A 17,545-nucleotide genomic window follows, 5' to 3' on the forward strand; every position below is an offset into this window, starting at 1 on the left:
TGACATTCTTTGGTTATATTTCAGCTATCAATTTGGCCTATAATTAAAAAATCTTTAAAAAAAACTAAAATCTGCTAGAATTTGATAATAGAAATCTTAAACATTTTCAAAATAACGACAACAAATCACGTGTTCAGAAGAAAATGTTTCAATTTGTTTCCCGCTCCGCTGAATCACCCTGTGCTGCGCTAGCTTGACAGCTGATGCAAAGCAACGAGAAACGTCATCGAAATTTACGAATCGTCAACAAACCGGACCCCGTTCATCAACACACAGTCTGGAAAATGGACTACGAGAACGAAAAAGTGATAAAATTTATCTTTCCCGATGATTACGAAGGTATAAGAACGTTTTCCGCAGCTTTCCAACAACTCCAACAACGCACTGTCCTCCAAGAAAGGGTGTTAGTTTGACGTACAGTCGTAGTAACCATTGTCCCCCTTCTCGTTCGCAGAACTGTCCGCCCAAGACACGACCGACGTGGTCGATTATTTGCTCAAGCTCGGCACCTACAAGGCGGAAGACTTGAAAAAGGAAAAGGTACGCCTGCAGGACGAACATCGGCAGAATGTGGAGCAGACGCAGGATCTGGCCATCTCGCACTATCCCACGTTCATCCGGACGGCGGAAAGTTCGCGCGAAATCTATCGCGAGTTTGTCGCGACGGAAAGGAAGCTCGATTGTTTGAGCGACAAGTGGCCCAAGTTTATTGCCGCGTGTCAAACGTTCCAGCAGGGCTCGGCGGACATTAATGCGGCTCGGCGGCTGAATTCGCTCACGCTGCTGCGCAATGCGGAGCTGCTGGAGGTGCTCGAAATACCGCAGCTAATGGACAGCTGCATACGGGAGGGCAAGTACGAGGAGGCGCTGGAGCTGTCGTCGTACGTGCAGCGGTTGATGACGAAGCATGGCAACATTCCGGTAATAGCGGTAAGTGTGGATTGCATGCAGAAAGCTGTAAAGGAACGCTGTGTGATAATCCATCACTTGCACTTTGTCCTTGCAGAGTATTAACGAAGCGGTGGAAGCGGCCTGGCACACCATGCTGATGCAGCTGTTGACCCAGTTGCGCACCGATCTGCAACTCCCCAAGTGCCTCCAGGTCGTGGGCTATCTGCGCCGAATGCAAGCATTTACGGGCAGCGAGCTGAAGCTAAAGTTTCTGCAAACGCGCACCAGCTGGCTGAAGGATGTGCTTGCCACCATCCCGTCGGACGATGCGCAGCTCCATCTGACGAAAACGATCGAAGCGACGCGGGTGCATCTGTTCAACATCATCACCCAGTACCGTGCCCTGTTCCCGGACGATGAGGACACGTTCAGCCCGGTCGGCGCAACCATGGGCAACGAGCGAATGGCGGCGGGTGACGAGGGTAAGATTTTCCACAGCTGGCTGCACGACCAGATCATGGACTTTGTGCGTACGCTCGAGCGAGATCTCGCCTCCAACGATCTCGTCTCGTACGACACCATACTCGGACAGTGCATGTACTTCGGGCTATCGTTCAGCCGCGTTGGGATCGATTTCCGTGCGCTCGTGGCGCCGGTGTTTGTGCGCGTGATTGGGAACAGATTCCGTGCCACGATGGCTCGTGCGACCGCCCAGTTCGAGCGGGACATTGAGCGGTACACGCTGATCAACAAGGTGCCGAGCATGATACGGCGCAACCGGCAGGAAGATCGTACGAATCCGGTGGACGACGCGGGCTCGGTGCAACCGCCCGAGACGCTGCTCGACTTTGAGCCGCTAGCGCTGTACTGTAATGCTTTGCTGACCATGTTCAACGATTTGCGGTTGTGTGCACCGGTTGCCCTCGCTACCATGGTGACGGAGCAGCTGGAGGGCTCGCTCGAGCAGGTGTGCCGTGGAATACTGGGATTTTACCGGCAGGAGCAGCAGGCCTTTGCCCCGACCGAGCGGGAATGCTTCATTCGGCTCTGTTCCTGCTTTGCGTACGATCTGCTTCCGTACCTGCAGCGCTGCGTGCATGTGCTCTTTCCACCGACTACGCTGGCGAGCCAGCTGGGCATCAATGTGCTGACGCTGCAGAAGCATGGCGTAACGTACCTCCGGCAGAGGAAGATACTGGAACCGATCGCTTACCTGCTGCCGGACCGGATCGAAACGGTGGTCAAGCAGGTGGCTGAGCTGAGTGTTACCGGAAAAGAAGAGTCGGTGGAGGCGGAGGAGAAGGAGCAGGAGAAGTTAAAGGAAAAGGTGCCCAGTGGTGATGCAGTTAATGTTCCGGAAGAAGAATAAATATTTAAAAGGTGAAAAGATGGAACATTTTGCCGAGAGAAGGTGCAATCCGAGTGAAAAATCACAATTTCATATTACCTTTAGTGCTGCTACGTACTGGAATGGAATATCCGAAGTTTTTTCTTCCTTCAAGCATCTGAAGCAGCGCACCTTCCAGATGTTTGGTAAGTAAACAAACATATTTCTCAAATTCATATTGTTTCTTTCTTTTTATCGTTCGTATAACTAATGCTTAGTTAAATAACCAAAATTTCCTTATGTAATGTTTTAGATAATATTTAATTTTATTGATTTCTGGTTGTTTGTTTTTTTCACATCACGATTTGCGGTTCTTGTTTTTTTTTTGTTAATGCTTAGAGCGTTTTTTCCTCACATAACACGATAAGGGGGAAAAATGGGAAAGAAAAACTATGCCACTTTCCAACTTTCCAACCGACCTTTCCCTTAGCGGAAGTGTTCAATGTTGCGATGGTTTGCGATGTGTGTAAATTGCAATTAATTCATAGAAGTACAGCGCACCAATCACTTTCTAACTCGCCCCTTGCTAACTAGCCTATATGCTGAGTACGGTCCCTCCCATATCAGTAATGAATTTAGCATACGATATCTTGCTTAAACGCTACTTAAATGCTGCTTCCCGCCTCTAACTGAGAATGCCGGCTAGAGTAAATGCGCATCAAACTTAACCCTAACGAAACTGTTACACGCTTCTTGCAGTGTTGTTTGTTTGTTTGTTTTCAATGCTTGAATATATCGGCAGAAGTTGCATTTTACAGGTTTTAAATACCGCAGCTGCTGAAACCGAATTTAGTTCATATATGGCAATTGTGTACGAATCCGTGCAGCATAGCAAATAACTGATGGGGAAGGGAATGGAGAAAAATCAACCCCCCCTCTCCTTCCCTATGCAAAAATGACTAGATTTTGGACAGTTTCTTTTGTTGTTCAATTTCATTTCCAAACTTTGCCGGTAGGTGTTTCATCTACTCACGAGTAGCGTGGCGTTTAGTTGTATTTTTCATCAATATGGTAGCAAAGCGAGTACGCACGAAAACAGGCTACAAACTAAATGGAGAAATAATTCGGTTTCATTTTAGAAAACAAAAAACCCCTCTCTAACTTAATTGCAAAGTTTTGTTTTCCAGTAACGTTGAAAAGATTATTTCTACGCCCACGAGGCTTGCGTATAATTGTGTATTTACAAATGAGAATGATTCAATTGCTGCTCTTGTTCAGCGGCTGTGCCCTTGTTACGAAGGCGTTACGCTGCGTTACGTGTAATAAATGCAATGCTGGTGTGTTGTGGCGGCCTTACTTAAGCCACCGTTTTAACAGTACACGGATCGCGCTGCAGAAGCCTTTCCGACAGTGATTAATTGGGTGTATATGAAACGCTGCACAGACTAAAGCAGACGATAAAAGCTTGCCGTCCCCGCGAGGGTGGGGATCGTTTGGAGACTTGTGTGGATTGTGGTATAAGTATTTGGAGAATAAACTATTAGCTGCTGTGTGATTTACTTTTTCATCATCTTCACGACACCACTGTGGCTTTTTGCTAAGCGATCATGGCGAAAGGACTATATATATATATGTATGTTGCTGTAAGTACCACGTTCAAAAAGCGAACAATAATGCCTATCGATATAAGGATACGTACGAGTTTTGTGTGACAAACGTGTGTTGCAATAGTGTCAGTACGATTTAGTGTTGGGCTTCATGAATCATTCGTTGAGATTCATTTATATGAATCTTCAGTGTTGAGTGGTTCGAATCTAGAATCTCTAGAATCAAGGATTCAAGACTCTCGAAGGCTTCATGAATCTCAAAGGACTCATGAATCAATGGAGAATCATGAATCTCCAAGGACTCATGAATCCTTGGAGAATCATGAATCTCCAAGGATTCCTGACTCTTGAAAGATTTAGAATCGAAAAATATAGAATATAGAATCGAAAAACAGTGGGTTCCCGTCGTGGGTTCAACCCTCGTATGGGTCGTCTCCCCGTAGCATAACAAACTTTCCCACTATGTGGTTTTTGCCAAAAAGTATCGAAAGCCTGTGTAAAGTGCCATGACCACGTAGGTTGTTACACCAAGAATAAGAATAATGAGAAGCCCATGCTCTTTGAATCTTTGGAGATGTGTGAATCCCTTGACATTCACGAATCCCTAGAGAATCGTATGTCTTTTAAGGTATACGAATCTTGTGAAAATCATGAATCTTTCGAGATTCACGAGTCTTTCGAGATACATGAGTCTTTCGATCTTCATGAATTTTTGAAGATTCATTAATCTTTATAACCGTGATTCAGATTCATGAATCTGAATCATATTTACCCAACACTAGTACTCCAGTGTGTGTGCGTATGTGTACACTGGCAAATGAGTTTTAGTTTAGTTAGTTGAAGCTACTGTGGAATATTCAGACCATCGCCATGTGTTGTTTGTAGTAATTATCATTCTGGGCAGTGTTAGAACTGGAAGTATGTGTAGAGATGCGCTTTTTGTTTAAATGATCATTCTGCTACGACTCACTTCACTTTTCCCTATACTATCTCGATTCGTAGAATCCATCCGTACTTTTTGAAACTGTTCCGCAAAGTGGTCACGTATCATTCAGACTACTACTGTTGAGGGAGCAAAAACTGTATGTGTATAAATATTTCGACTAAATACTACCCTAACGTCTACCTACTCTTCCGTATCCTTCCGGACACATTTGTCCACACCTATCCCGGGTGGTTACATTGAAACACGCACGTGTGTGTGTATTTTTTTGTATCAAAATTCATTGGAAGAATTCCTCGGACGAATATCTTTTTTCTTTTAATCTTGGCTTTAACTACTCATGGAGATGTAGTCATGTTTCTTTTTATCCTTTCCTAATGAAACTGCCTTCAACATTGGGTACGCTTGGTGTAAATCCACCAAAAACGCTCCTTCAAACGCCTAACCACACTGGTAGACTTCATTATCATTTGCTTTTGTTTGCATTCCACAATTCTTAATGATTTTATTAATATGTGTGTGTGTGTGTGTGTACGGTATTCATGTATGTGTAATATAATACAAAAAAGAGATGCATTTGAATAATACCTCGTTGTATATGGATGATGATTCGATAGATAGACAGAGAGCAGTCGCTGGCCCGTCTGTTACTTCCAGTCTGCTTATTCCGTCGGTTCCTTGGGATATTCACTCTGCAGACAGTTACCGATGGCCACGACGAGCTGGCTGAACGATGGCCGCTCTTTCGGGCTGGTCGACCAGCAGGAAGTCTGTAAAACGATCCAGCACGATCAGCTCAATGCGGTGTCTTTACACGCCGAAAGATGTTACACGCTCCCTCCAAACACTTACCAGTATCTTGTGCAATGCTTCGGGCGTCTTTTCTGCAACCTTCCACTCGAGCTTGCCCGTCTGGGCAGCGGTAATGATCTCCTCGTCCGTCTGCTCCTTGAACGGTAGCTCGGTCGCGTTCGTGAACAGCTCCCACACGAGCACGGCAAACGAGTAGATGTCGCTCTTGATGGAGTAATCGTCCTCCTGGAAGCATTCCGGTGCCATCCAGCGGATCGGCATCAGCTGGTTGCGGTGCTTGCAGTACTCCTTGCTGTACTTGTCGCGCCCCAGTGCTGGCATGGAGATTTTGGCCGAAAAATCGCTGCTGATGATACAGTTTCTGGTTGCCAGATCCCTGGGTGCAGATAATATGTGAGGATTGGGTAAGTTCCAAGAGGGACATCAATGTCTTCTAGGCGTAAGGCAAACTTACTTGTGAATAATGCGAGCCTTATAGATAGCGTCCATGCCGCGTCCGATCTGGTGCGCTAGGGCAAGAATTTGTGGCACGTTGAGTGGCGGTGGTTTCGTGGTGGCATCCTTCTTGCTGTCGACCGTTCCATTGGGCGGTGTGATCGGAGATGTAGCTAGCAGGAATTGCTTCAGATCTCCCTATAAAATCCATAGTCATTGAATAAGTATCTTTGAACGATCTTACACACCATTTTAAACAACTCACCCAATCGGTGTACTCCAGCAGCAGATAGTGTGGATCCTTATCCCGGCACAACCCGAACAACTGTACCACGTTGCGATGGGAAACGGTGCGGAACAGCTCCAGCTGACGCCGGAACTCGCCGCAGCAGTGTTCGTCCTTTACCTTCGTTAGTGCCTTTACCATCACCGGCTTGTAGTCATTTTCCGGTCGGATCGCATTCAGCTCCTCATTGGAAGGGCCCTTCTTGACGGGACTCTTGCGTTCGTTCTCCGTCGTCAGCTCGGTGCTGGGACCTATCTCATCACCGGCGATCGGTTCTTGCGTCACACTTTCCTTCGGCGGTGGCAATCGGCAGTCATTCTCCCGTATCTTCCCGATGTACACATCGCCAAAGTCACACTTGCCAATCTGCAGCATCTCGACGACGGCCGACCGTGGCACCGTGAGCTGCTCGAGCAGCGATCCCGAACCGGACGACTTCTTCGATTTGCTCGAGTTCACCGTGTCATCGCTCTTGTCCTGCCCATTGTCGACACCATTTGCTACCATGTCTTTGCCTCCTGCCGATCCATTCTTCTGCTTGCTTTTGGAACGGCCGGAACTTACCCCTACGCCACCATTCTCCGCTGCGGACGTTTTGTCCGGCAGGCAGGGTTCAATTTCGCAGTTCTTCAGATCGACATCGCCACCATTTTCCTTGGAGGAGCCCAGATTGAGCCGGGCTTTGCGTGCTGCCCGCCGATGCCGGCACCATATCATCAGCCCGACGACCAGTATGATGTACGCAAAGGCGACCGACATGGTGATGAGCACGGCACGCGTTATCAGGAAGCCATCCTCTGCCGACTCTTCCGGCATCACCATACCGTCGGATGCTGTGCACAAAGATGGAATAGAGTGAAATGGAGTTAAAAAATGCTCGAAACCAGTGCTGCAAAATGTCACTGTCAATGTCATACAAAAAAATCTGACTGAAACAAAGTTCCTGTCAGCGTCACGTACCCAATTGTGATTATCAGAGGTGATACTCATAACGATTGGTGTGACCAATGCATGATTGGTGACATTTTAGCCACCATCGCTTGGTCAGTCACTATGTCATGACTTTTTTTTTGACTGTGATCAGTACTGCAAAATGTCACTGACATAGTCATGGCAAATTCTGGCTAAAACAAAATCATGTCAGCGTCACGAGCTCCTGTACTGTGATGATCAGAGGTGAGACTCAATCAGTTGGTGCGATCATCACATGCTTGGGGACATAGTGTGCAACTAACTCATGGTCATTCACTTGGTCGCGACATATTCACTCGGTGATCATCCCTATAGTCATGGGAGATATGCGGACAATCAAAGCAGACAGAGCGAGAAAGAATGCTCATTTTGTTGCATGAGACCACACTCCACATATATTCCAAGAATGTCGTGATTATCACCGATAGAAAATTTCGTGACCAATAATCAATCAAGAGTTGGGAACTATACAAAATGTCATCTAGCATGTGATTGGTCTACCAACTGTTTGAGTCTTACCTCTGATCATCTCAGTTGTGTACGAGAACTGATTTGAGCTTAGTTTCAATCATGAGTCATGACAGAAAAAGTCATGATTATCCTTGTGACGGTATTATGCTTAGCTTGTAAGTCAGAGTATCGCGGTTGACTCAAGTACTCTGATCCTTGCATGTTGTGTTCGGCATGTCATGACGCACTTTCATTGAGTATCAGCAATGAGCATCAAGCTACCACGGATATGTTCATTGTTTTCGTTGGTGAATATCTCATGATGCTCATGACATTTTGCAGCACTGCTCCAAACTTCTTTGCTAATGCAGTGGCAGTTACTTACGTTTGACGATTAGATGCACCTCCTCCCGCTTCAGTCCGGCACTGTTGCCAATCGTGCACCCGTACCGTCCATCGTCCTCCAGATGGACCTCAGTAAGGACCAGCGTCCCATTTTCCAGAATTCGATAGCGCTCCTCCTCGCTGCCATTAGCACCACCGGCCTTTGCATGCAGATACTGCAGATCTTTGTCCCACTGGATGGTCGGCTTCGGGTCGCCGGTCGCCACGCAGTGAAACTGTACCGTACCGAGCTCCGCCACCTGTACCGCACCCTCCGGTGCGATCTCAAACTTCGGCGCAATGACCACGTTCACCGAAACGCTTGCCCGAATTTCGCCCTGACTGTTCGCGGCGACACACGCGTACTGGCCCCGATGTTCGGCCGACACGTTGCGGAACACCAGCGTACCGTTGACGTCCTCGATCGAGTCGGGCAGGGCCGGCGCTGGCCCACCATCGCTAACCACCGTCGTCCAGTGGACGGTCGGTGCCGGTGTGCCCTGCGCTTTGCAGTGTATTTTGGCGATTGATCCCAGCTCCAGGTTTTTGCTCGTCGGTGGTTTCGGTGTGAAGCGAAGGTTGGCTGAAAAGGGCGCGAGTGTGGTACCACACGGGTCAGTTAAAGTACGGTTTGTGTTTTGCTAAGAAGACCGACTGCGAAGAGTTACTCCCGCAGGGAAATGAGAGGGTTTCGGGTGATAAACCAATGCGCCCCCTTTAATGGAATAATGCTTTTATCTTGTTGCCCATCTGGTGGGCCCCCTTTCTCCAGAAGCAGAACCATCGTCACAGTCTACGACCGTCAGAGTCTGGGACGGTCGTAGTGCTTTGATGTGGCCTGGAAAGCGGGCTTATCGCATGGCCTCTCCCATCCCTCCCAGTGGGTTCTGTCAACCCCAAAAAGATACTTACAAATGATTTGCAATTCCGCCGCCGTCGAGCTGACCAGAAAGTCGCTGGCATTGTTCGTTATCTGACAGTCGTACGTTCCTTCGTCGCTGGCCACCACCGAACCGAACACAAGCGATCCGTTCGTGCGGTCCACGTGAATGCGAGCTGTTTTTGGAGTGGAGTGGAAAATAAAATCCGAGGAAATTAGTAAGCAAAAACGATTTCTCAAAGTGCAAGAGGTTAAGGGTGGCCTTTTTTGTTTTTGTTTTCGCGAGCATTTCTTTGAAGTTTACTCAAAGATTGGTGTCTGTCATGGTCCTTGAGACAAAAAAGGGATATTTTTTTATAATATCTGAATGATTATTAAATTAATTCACGAAAAGTTTGTGGTTTTAATTACGCTTCTTTGTTCAAATTTAACGTTTTTCCCAATGTTTTACAATCTATGCCTAATCGAAAACTTTGCATGTACAGAGTGGACGGAGTCATTATGCCCCCATGCTTACCATCGTCCCGGAACATCGAGCTGCTCTCCGTCGCACCGACCATCGCATCGTCTGTCGGCACCGTGGTCGCTTCCGCCAGATTGTCCCACCGGCGTATCACCTTGCCGTCCTTGCGCCAGCGCAGCACAAACCCGCCGCTCTCGTTGGCCGCCGTCACCCGGAAGCCGCAGTTGAAAACGACCGGCTGGCTCTCATTAACCACCGTCGTCACCGGATGCACCACGATACGGACCGGGGCCGGCCCGCCGAACGACGACTGTCCTTCGCCGGCGAGCTGCAGCTGGGCCGGTGCCTCATCGCTCATCGGTGGACGGTCGGTGGTTTGCCGGTCGCTCGCCACACCCAGCTGCCGGTCGCCTCGCTTGCCCCGGCACAGCAGCAAATTGTGGTTTTTGGTGCAATCGATTTTGCTTTGGCCTGTTGCAGAGAGAAAGAGCAAAACAAAAAAAAACGAAGGGTTACCACACACTGCTTTATCTAACCCTGAACGAGCTCGCTCGCTCGCTTGACCAGCGTACCGTAATTGGTTCCCGGTTTCAGCTTGAGCCGATAGTTTTTCGAACTACGTAGCGCGATCCGGCGGCTACCGTCCGTGCGGGATACGACCACCAGCAGGCAGCTGTAGACGCCATTATCCTTCGCCGAGGCATTTTTTATGTGCAGCTTCCGGCGTTGCAGATCGATGTGCGGTGATTTCGTAAGCTTCACCTCGTTCCTGTGGAAGAGGAAAAGAAAGGGATGGGGAGGATAAGAAAATGGGGAAGAAAAAGGTGTACACGTCGGGAAAACCCCCGGGTCCGTTCCCGAAACGCTGTGTGAAGCGATGCAGTTTTCATGTTTTTCTCTTGCATGCCACCCGCTCACACGGACTCGCCTGCAACTACACGCGGCCACTCCTTGCACGGAATTTGAAATTCTGTCTGCGTGGATAGTTTTATTTTGCCGCGGAACGACGTACCGTGATGTGTGCCCGGCGGTCCCTCCCCGGAACACACGGGAACGGTTAAGGATGCATGCTGGGGTGTACGTTTTGTTGCACGTTGCAACTTTCCTTCTGCACGCTTTCCATTTTTACATATGGGGATGGGAAATAGTGGGGAATGGCGTGGGCAAAACCACACTTCAATGTTTCCACGTTTCAAGGAGTGTGCTTTCTGTGCTTGTGCTGCGGCATTCGTATGCACAGAGACAAAGAAAGGGAGCGCGCGTCTGAGATTGTGATGCGCTTCGAGGGCGTTTTTCTTTTGTCTATTCAGCAAGCATATGCAGAGATGTACAGGGATGTAAAAACGTTATAAAAATTGACGTTTTTTTAAAGTGAAAAAATGAGTTTTTCTTGTGTGATTATAGTATGTGGTAACAGCTTGAAATTGCTATTTTTACCGTAGTGAATTATGAGTGCAGATAGAAGCTGTTACACGCAATTTCCGCCGAGGTGAAAGTCTGCTAACACATGTCCTTTGTGATTATATATTGATTTTTACATGTAACCTTTAATCCATTGATCACTTTCCAAAAAAAAAAATCGATTTTGCAATCTAAATGACGCTTCTTTGAATTATTCAAAAGCCTTGCAATTTAAAGAATACTTAAATGCTTTTACATTTGCGACGGAAAAGAACTACTTGTATTGTATTTTTGAAATATTTAATCTGAAGATAGTTTCAGTATTTTTAATATTTTGTGAATGTCATTTACATCTCAATATTTACTGTTAATATTTATTAAAAAAAATCAATACTTGCAATTTTAAAATTATGTTTTTCGTCCACTAGTTATCTATTCAAACTACTAAAATATACAGTGGAGCGCCGTTTATCCGGGCTTCTCGGGACTTGACCTCGCCCGGATAAGCGAATAACATGGATAATGAGTCAAATGATATATTTTATCACCAATTCCTGGTTGTTTTAGAAATTTTTCTTATTTTTATTTCTTATAAAAATAACCCAGTTTTTACTAACTTCATGTTTTTCCAAAGAGAATATTTAAAATTTGCCATGGAACGTTTCTACATACACCGAGACTGCAGCTGAGAAAAAAGCTGACAGCATGCTTTGACAGCGACTGACAGCATTTTCGGTGAGAGAAATCTCCTCAGCATGCAAAGAACGATGGAGCTGAGAAAAAAGTAAATAGGCAGTTTATGGCGAACGATCAATTATAGTTTGCATTTTTGCAGTCTAATAATCGTAGAATTTTTTCTAAAAAGTAAAAGAATTTTTTTTACTTCATTTTAGCGATTCAAATGGATTTTTACAACATAATTTTAATAGCCTCACCTCGGCGCTTTCCGGAGCTTCTACACACACCGGCGTAAGAAACCGGTTGTCAATTCTCTCACAGCCATCTCTCAGCTGCAGTCTCGGTGTATGTAGAAATGCTCATGCATTATAGTGTTTATGTAATGACAATATGCTCTTATAACCGCTTTTTCAAATATCCTCCTCGTAACGCAATGTCACTTTTGTATTGAACTGGCATTTCTCAACAGCACGGATAAACGGAAAGCCGGATAAAAGGTACCCGTATAAACGGCGCTCCACTGTATGTACAAGTGAAAAGGCCGGGATAAAATGTCCACACTCGCTAGTGTAATTTCGATTTTCTCTAGCGCGCATCGGGCGGCGATTGACCAAAGCATTTTCCTAAACAATTTGGAGCCGTTTCAGAAAATGTGTTATTTTTTCATGGTTTTTTTACTTAAATCGGAAGAGAAAATTTTTGTCAAATGTAAGGTACACATATTCTGTATTAAGGTACTGTAAGTTACTCATGTCTGCAAGTATTTCAGCAATTTTCGCATTAAAATACGGTGAAAAAACATAAATTTGAGTTCCGGCACATCGGCCATTCGCTCGATTGCCAAAAAAAGCTTTCACCAGCCGCCGCTAGATGCGCTAGTGAAAATCGAAATTACACTAGCGAGTACGGACAATGTACCTCGGCCATTAACACTATGAAACCAGTTGAAATTATAAATTATTAATTATTATAAATTATAAATTAGAAATTATAAATTAAACAAAAATATCAGAGGTATTTCAAAGGCTCAAAGTCTCTATATAAAAAATAGTATCATGGCGCAAATAATATTTTTTAAAATATTCTGAACTTTCATTTTTAATGAATTTGCAAATGATAGATAGCTAAAAAGGAAGCGTTATTGAAAAAAAAAACACCTGGATGAAACTAAACGATTTATAGAAAATAACTTTGCCTAACGTCCCTGCCAAGTCTGTCGATTCTTGTCGCACCAATCGGATGGCAATGTTTCGTTAAAATTGCCACACTCAATGAGTATGATTACGGAAGCATCGTTTTATAGCATAATTATCACCACCGAAACATATGCATATAGTGGTCCAATGAAAATGCATGATAAAAAACAGAAACCCACCAATAAGCTCAACAACATCCAAGGCTCTCCGCCCACTGTTGTCCGCCTCAGACAGCAGGGTGAGGGATTATTATTTTTCCTTCCGATTAAACACCACACCGCATTTAATCAACGAGCAGGCAGACAGGCAGGCAGAACACAAACGAGTGTGCCTCGGTTGTGCGATTATCAACAATGTTGAGTTGATGCTGCGCCACCGGGAATTGGGCAAATTCGAGGGCCCGCTCACCCCGTGAAGACTTATTTTTTCATCGTCACATTTTTTATTCGCCATTTAATTGAACGGTAAAATAAATGAGGTTCGTTTAAATGCGCTGTGATGGTGTTTTTGTTTGTTGGTTGCATTTATGCTCGCAATTTTAACACACACTCACACACACACAATGATGCACAAACTCATATGAGCTGATGAAAATGATGACGATAATGTCTTTTGGTGGGCAAATTCTTTCGAGTGTACCATCCAAGTACCATCGAAACAACACGTCCAACGAGCGTGTGCTGCATAAGAGAAATAATAAAAAGAAATGCACCAAATTCCACGCAACAAACGCATTGCTTCACGTGCTTTTGATCGCTGCAGTTTGTTCGTGTTTGGTTTGGTTGTTTTTCGATTGCCCTTGCGTCTTACCTGTACCATTCGACGTGAGTTTCTTCGGCCGGTTTACCATCGCTGCCAATGATTTCGGTGGCCTGTTCCAGAGTAGAGTGACATTTGAGTGAAATGCTATCGCGGTCCGGATCGTGCTTGAGCAGCTGCACGACTGGCGGGGAAATTCCTGCAACGATACGACAATGGGGTGGGATGTTGTGGTGAGAAAAAAAAGTCATTTAGAAACATCTGTGCTGACGGTGACACCAATTAGAGCTTGTAATGGGTTGGTGTGTCGCAATTACTACTAAAATAGGGACGGGGAAGTGTATTTTTTGGTCGGCTTTTTACTTCGTGATTATTTCCAATGTGTTGTCCTGACATGTGGGTAGAAATTCAACATCAAACTCTCAAAATGCTTCTTAGTAGTAATTAGCGATCATACATTTGTTGTATGTCATAAAGTGTCTTACAGACCTGCTAAAATTTATCTATGGACAGTTGGGGGCAAAGTTTGTGTGAAATTTGATGTATTGTATAGTTTTGTGTCCTGAACTCAAGATCTCAGAACATAACGAGTCAAATTCATACCATTCATAAGTCTTGTTGTGTAGGATCTTCTGAGTGATTTTTCCATTCGGGATGTTTGCTATGTGATATTTGGATATTTCATTATGAAATTCTAAGGATCTTGAATGCTCCAATAGAAGCAAGAATAATGTACGCTTTTGTCTAGACATCATGAAATTGCACTAAACATGCAGTACGTGGTATACTTAACAATATCCTGCACAAGAGCAGAGTCATGATTTAGTACGATTTGACTAGAATCCATGTTTCAAAGGTGTCTTAAAGGTAATCTAGAAGGGTACACTGCTACTTGTTTGCTGAGGTGAAAAGCCTCTAGATCTTTTTAAAGGTCTAGATCTTAAGAAGACTCTAGTTACTGCTTTATTTTATACTTGAAAAGTTCCAGTTTGAAGTTTAGTTCGAAGGCTCTTTCCGATCTGTTCAAGGTACTCTTTAATGGAAAGCTTGTTGTTCAGTTATTTTCGTCACTCATGATTTTAATTGCCAACGAGAACAGCATACCTTCCACAATCTTGAAATACTGGTAAATGGTTCTAGGAATTCCAGAAACAAGATCCCTACAATCTTACTCAAATTTAGAAATTTTATTTTTTTGTACAAAACGTTTAATTAATAACTATACGGACGTGGTTATCTAATTTTATACAGAAACAAATACTTTACACGAACAACATAACGGTGACACTTGTGCCTGACACACTTTCGCACACTAAACAGTCCAGAACTGTGCAACGGAATTTTCCAAGCGACGACATCGAACGAATATCAACTGGAAGCAGAATCAATAAATAAAAAAAGGCTCTAAATCCTTGCTCCCTCGTCGCTGTTCCTTTCGAAACAGCTGGCAGATAATTGAACTTCAAGCTGGGCCCGAGCCCACAGCTTGCGGGGTGATCGGAATTGAAATGATCTTTTCGCTGGCGACCCCACAGCCCAAGCGATAATGCGGCAAATCTTTTTTGCAGGCGACCCGCCCAACGACCTCCAACCTTTTCTGTTGTCCCGCTCCGTCCCGCCGGGCCTTGTGGAGGTCGATAATCGTCACAGAAAGAAAAGGGAGCCAATCTTAATGGACCTAAACACTGGGACCACATTACTCCCTTTGCCACAGGCATCCCCCACAGTTCCTGGATAGGAGCGGGTAAGGTACGATTATATCTCAATGCCTTTTCGACCTAATCCGGCTCGCTGCCCCGGAGGAAAGCTGGGGCGGAAATGTCGAGTAAGGCCCGATGGCGGGGAACCCGCAATCGAGGCAGATGTTTATATCCTTTGTGTGTGCCGTTGTTGGGGGAAAGTCTGCCACGCCAATGTCCAACTTGCAGGCAAAGTTGTTCGGCGAAAAGTTTTTTTTTGTTTTCCTTCCCCTATCGTTTCCTTCCTCCCCTCCAGCGGGTCATAAAAAGTTACGAGTTTTCGCTTTTCCGCCGCTCGTTCTGTGCATTTGGACGGAGCGCATACTTTTTTCCTTTACTACTTCTCCCCCGTTTTGGGTTGGGTTTCGCGTCATCTTGGAAAGGGGAGAGAGAATGTTTGAGGATCTCGACCGCGTCTCGACAGTTTTTCATTCGTGTCTGTCGCCATCTTGCAGTGCGCGACCGCGGAAAGTGACTGGAAATAATTGGGTCGTGAAGAGTAATCGAACAATTTACGACGTCTCAGTGGTTGTGGTTATCGATAAGAGGACCAGTTAGTTCTTGAGGCGCAAAACTATCGATTGTTTGTGTGCTTTGACTCACTGAAGAGCTGGGAAATAACATATTATTATTTAAATCTTCGGGCGAGCAATGCTGTAAGAAAAGCTCTTTAAATCTTGTCTATTTTCTTCACACAAATCCAATGAGCTGAACAATCGATTATGACGGGAAAATGCTCCACCAAGTGGAACACATTACCGAACACCCACGCCCCAAACTGATAAGACACCGCATAACCGTCGATAAATGCCGCCGTGAAAGTTGTGCTCCGGAAGAAATATGGTACAAAGTTGTAATGACATGAAATGAAATTTAATTCTATCGCTACTCGAGGCAAAACTTCTGCACCGATGACCACCACCACACTTACGGGGCTGAAGAATACATTCCACCAGGAATTTTATTAGGTTCTATCGATGCGGTTGCACGGTTACGGCACCACAAACTCCACATACCACGCACGCCTTGGGAAAAAGTTTGCCCCACAACCACAACTGGTGTGCGGAAGTTTAATCGAGGTCAGTTCGATTGCGAAGCTCAGGTTCATTACTGCTCAACGTGCTCTGCCTCCTATCTTGCCACAATCCCAGCACTCAGTACACAAACAAATAATCATAAAAAAGACGATTCATTTGGCAGGGGCTGGGAAGAGAATGGGCAAGCTAATTGAATAAATAAAGTTAGTTCCTCCAGGCCGCAGGTATATATAGTGGCGGAGCCGGGTGAATCGTAAGCGAACGAAAGATTTGTGTGATTGAATGGGAATTCGTTTAATTACCCTTTTCGCAAATGCGAAAGGTTGGGGAAGCGACGTGACTTACTCCTATTAAGGCTCTCCCGTTGGTTCCAATACGCGCCTCCAATATTGTTTAATGAGACGGAACAAACACTAATTTGACGTCGGCGGGGATGGGTGGTGGAGAATTCGATAAATTTTAGTACCTAATGCTAGTGGTGTGTTTGTGGCCGTGGTAAAGAGATCCGGAATTTGATGGATGTAACGGAATCGGAACAAAGTGCTTACCGAACTTCTAATTGCAACGATTGAGGTTTGAAGATTGTGTTTGTGTGGTTCAAACAATCGTAATAGCATTTATGAATGTTCTCACGGGTTCTATTCCGTGGCAGTTTTGCTGGCGAAAAAAGGTATTAAAGTACGCCGGAACAGTAATAGTTCTCCGTGAGTTGCGGTTAAGGCGGAGTTTGGCAGTGTGTTATTTACCCGCCATAAATCACCGTATCCAAGATGTCTGCCATCGATCACATACAAGACACAGACAGGGGATGGTTGGGATGGAAATTGGAGCATATTGTCCGTATTAATATGCATCCGGGCGCGTACTCTTATCCTTTGATGCGGCCAATCAAACATCGCCGCCGTGACCTGTGTGTCGCATCTCTGGATCGCGGCATGCAAATCGCTGTGTTGTGCGAGTGTGTCATAAATTAAAGTCCAGATGCCATCAAAGCACGGGGAGTTACTATCCAAAAGCCATCGAAAGTCCGTCCGGTCTCCGGCAGCTCTGACCTGCTATGCGGCATTCTGTTCCTGTGCTGTACGACTTCGTCATGTGATGCTCCAACTCGCGGGCACTGGGAAGAACGCCGTAGCACAGGGGGGGGAAAGTCCATTCAACTCCGGTGAGGTAATCCAGCGATATCAATCTTCCAGTGGCCACTGTCGTCGCGATTTGTCCGACGAGATATGCTTGCTCGGTGCATGGGACATCGAACGAGCGCACAGAGAGCGAGAGAACAAC

The 17,545-nt window shown here is 45.5% G+C and overlaps 2 protein-coding genes across 2 annotated transcripts in view; one reads left to right on the top strand and one right to left on the bottom strand.

Annotated features, from left to right (window-relative positions):
- The first annotated feature begins 203 nt into the window (after window positions 1-203).
- On the top strand, window positions 204-2,285 carry LOC120904373 (conserved oligomeric Golgi complex subunit 8). The gene is made up of 3 exons (XM_040314292.1): window positions 204-339; window positions 455-930; window positions 1,007-2,285. The coding sequence occupies exons 1-3, from the start codon at window positions 204-206 to the stop codon at window positions 2,258-2,260; spliced, it is 1,866 nt and encodes a 621-aa protein (XP_040170226.1). The 3' UTR covers window positions 2,261-2,285.
- Window positions 2,286-2,520: 235 nt separating this feature from the next.
- LOC120904372 (tyrosine-protein kinase-like otk) overlaps window positions 2,521-17,545 on the bottom strand; it is a 71,305-nt gene continuing 56,280 nt past the window's right edge. The window contains exons 4-12 of the mRNA XM_040314291.1: window positions 13,537-13,684; window positions 10,024-10,220; window positions 9,506-9,922; window positions 9,021-9,164; window positions 8,110-8,691; window positions 6,282-7,135; window positions 6,036-6,214; window positions 5,621-5,957; window positions 2,521-5,538 (exon numbers count right to left, since the gene is read on the bottom strand). Coding sequence (XP_040170225.1) covers window positions 5,431-5,538; window positions 5,621-5,957; window positions 6,036-6,214; window positions 6,282-7,135; window positions 8,110-8,691; window positions 9,021-9,164; window positions 9,506-9,922; window positions 10,024-10,220; window positions 13,537-13,684 — 2,966 coding nt within the window. The 3' untranslated portion in view covers window positions 2,521-5,430. The remainder of the gene's footprint in view (window positions 5,539-5,620; window positions 5,958-6,035; window positions 6,215-6,281; window positions 7,136-8,109; window positions 8,692-9,020; window positions 9,165-9,505; window positions 9,923-10,023; window positions 10,221-13,536; window positions 13,685-17,545) is intronic.

The sequence above is a fragment of the Anopheles arabiensis genome, chromosome 3, assembly GCF_016920715.1.
Source record: "Anopheles arabiensis isolate DONGOLA chromosome 3, AaraD3, whole genome shotgun sequence".
In the NCBI taxonomy this organism is placed as follows: Eukaryota; Metazoa; Arthropoda; class Insecta; order Diptera; family Culicidae; genus Anopheles; species Anopheles arabiensis.

What these genes read in the sequence shown, in the direction of transcription:
- LOC120904373 (XM_040314292.1), top strand. Translation starts at nt 204, where the DNA reads ATGCAAAGCAACGAGAAACGTCATCGAAATTTACGAATCGTCAACAAA. An exon ending in CTTTCCCGATGATTACGAAG is followed by an intron (nt 340 to 454) that starts GTATAAGAACGT and finishes TCTCGTTCGCAG; the next exon opens with AACTGTCCGCCCAAGACACG. An exon ending in GCAACATTCCGGTAATAGCG is followed by an intron (nt 931 to 1,006) that starts GTAAGTGTGGAT and finishes TTGTCCTTGCAG; the next exon opens with AGTATTAACGAAGCGGTGGA.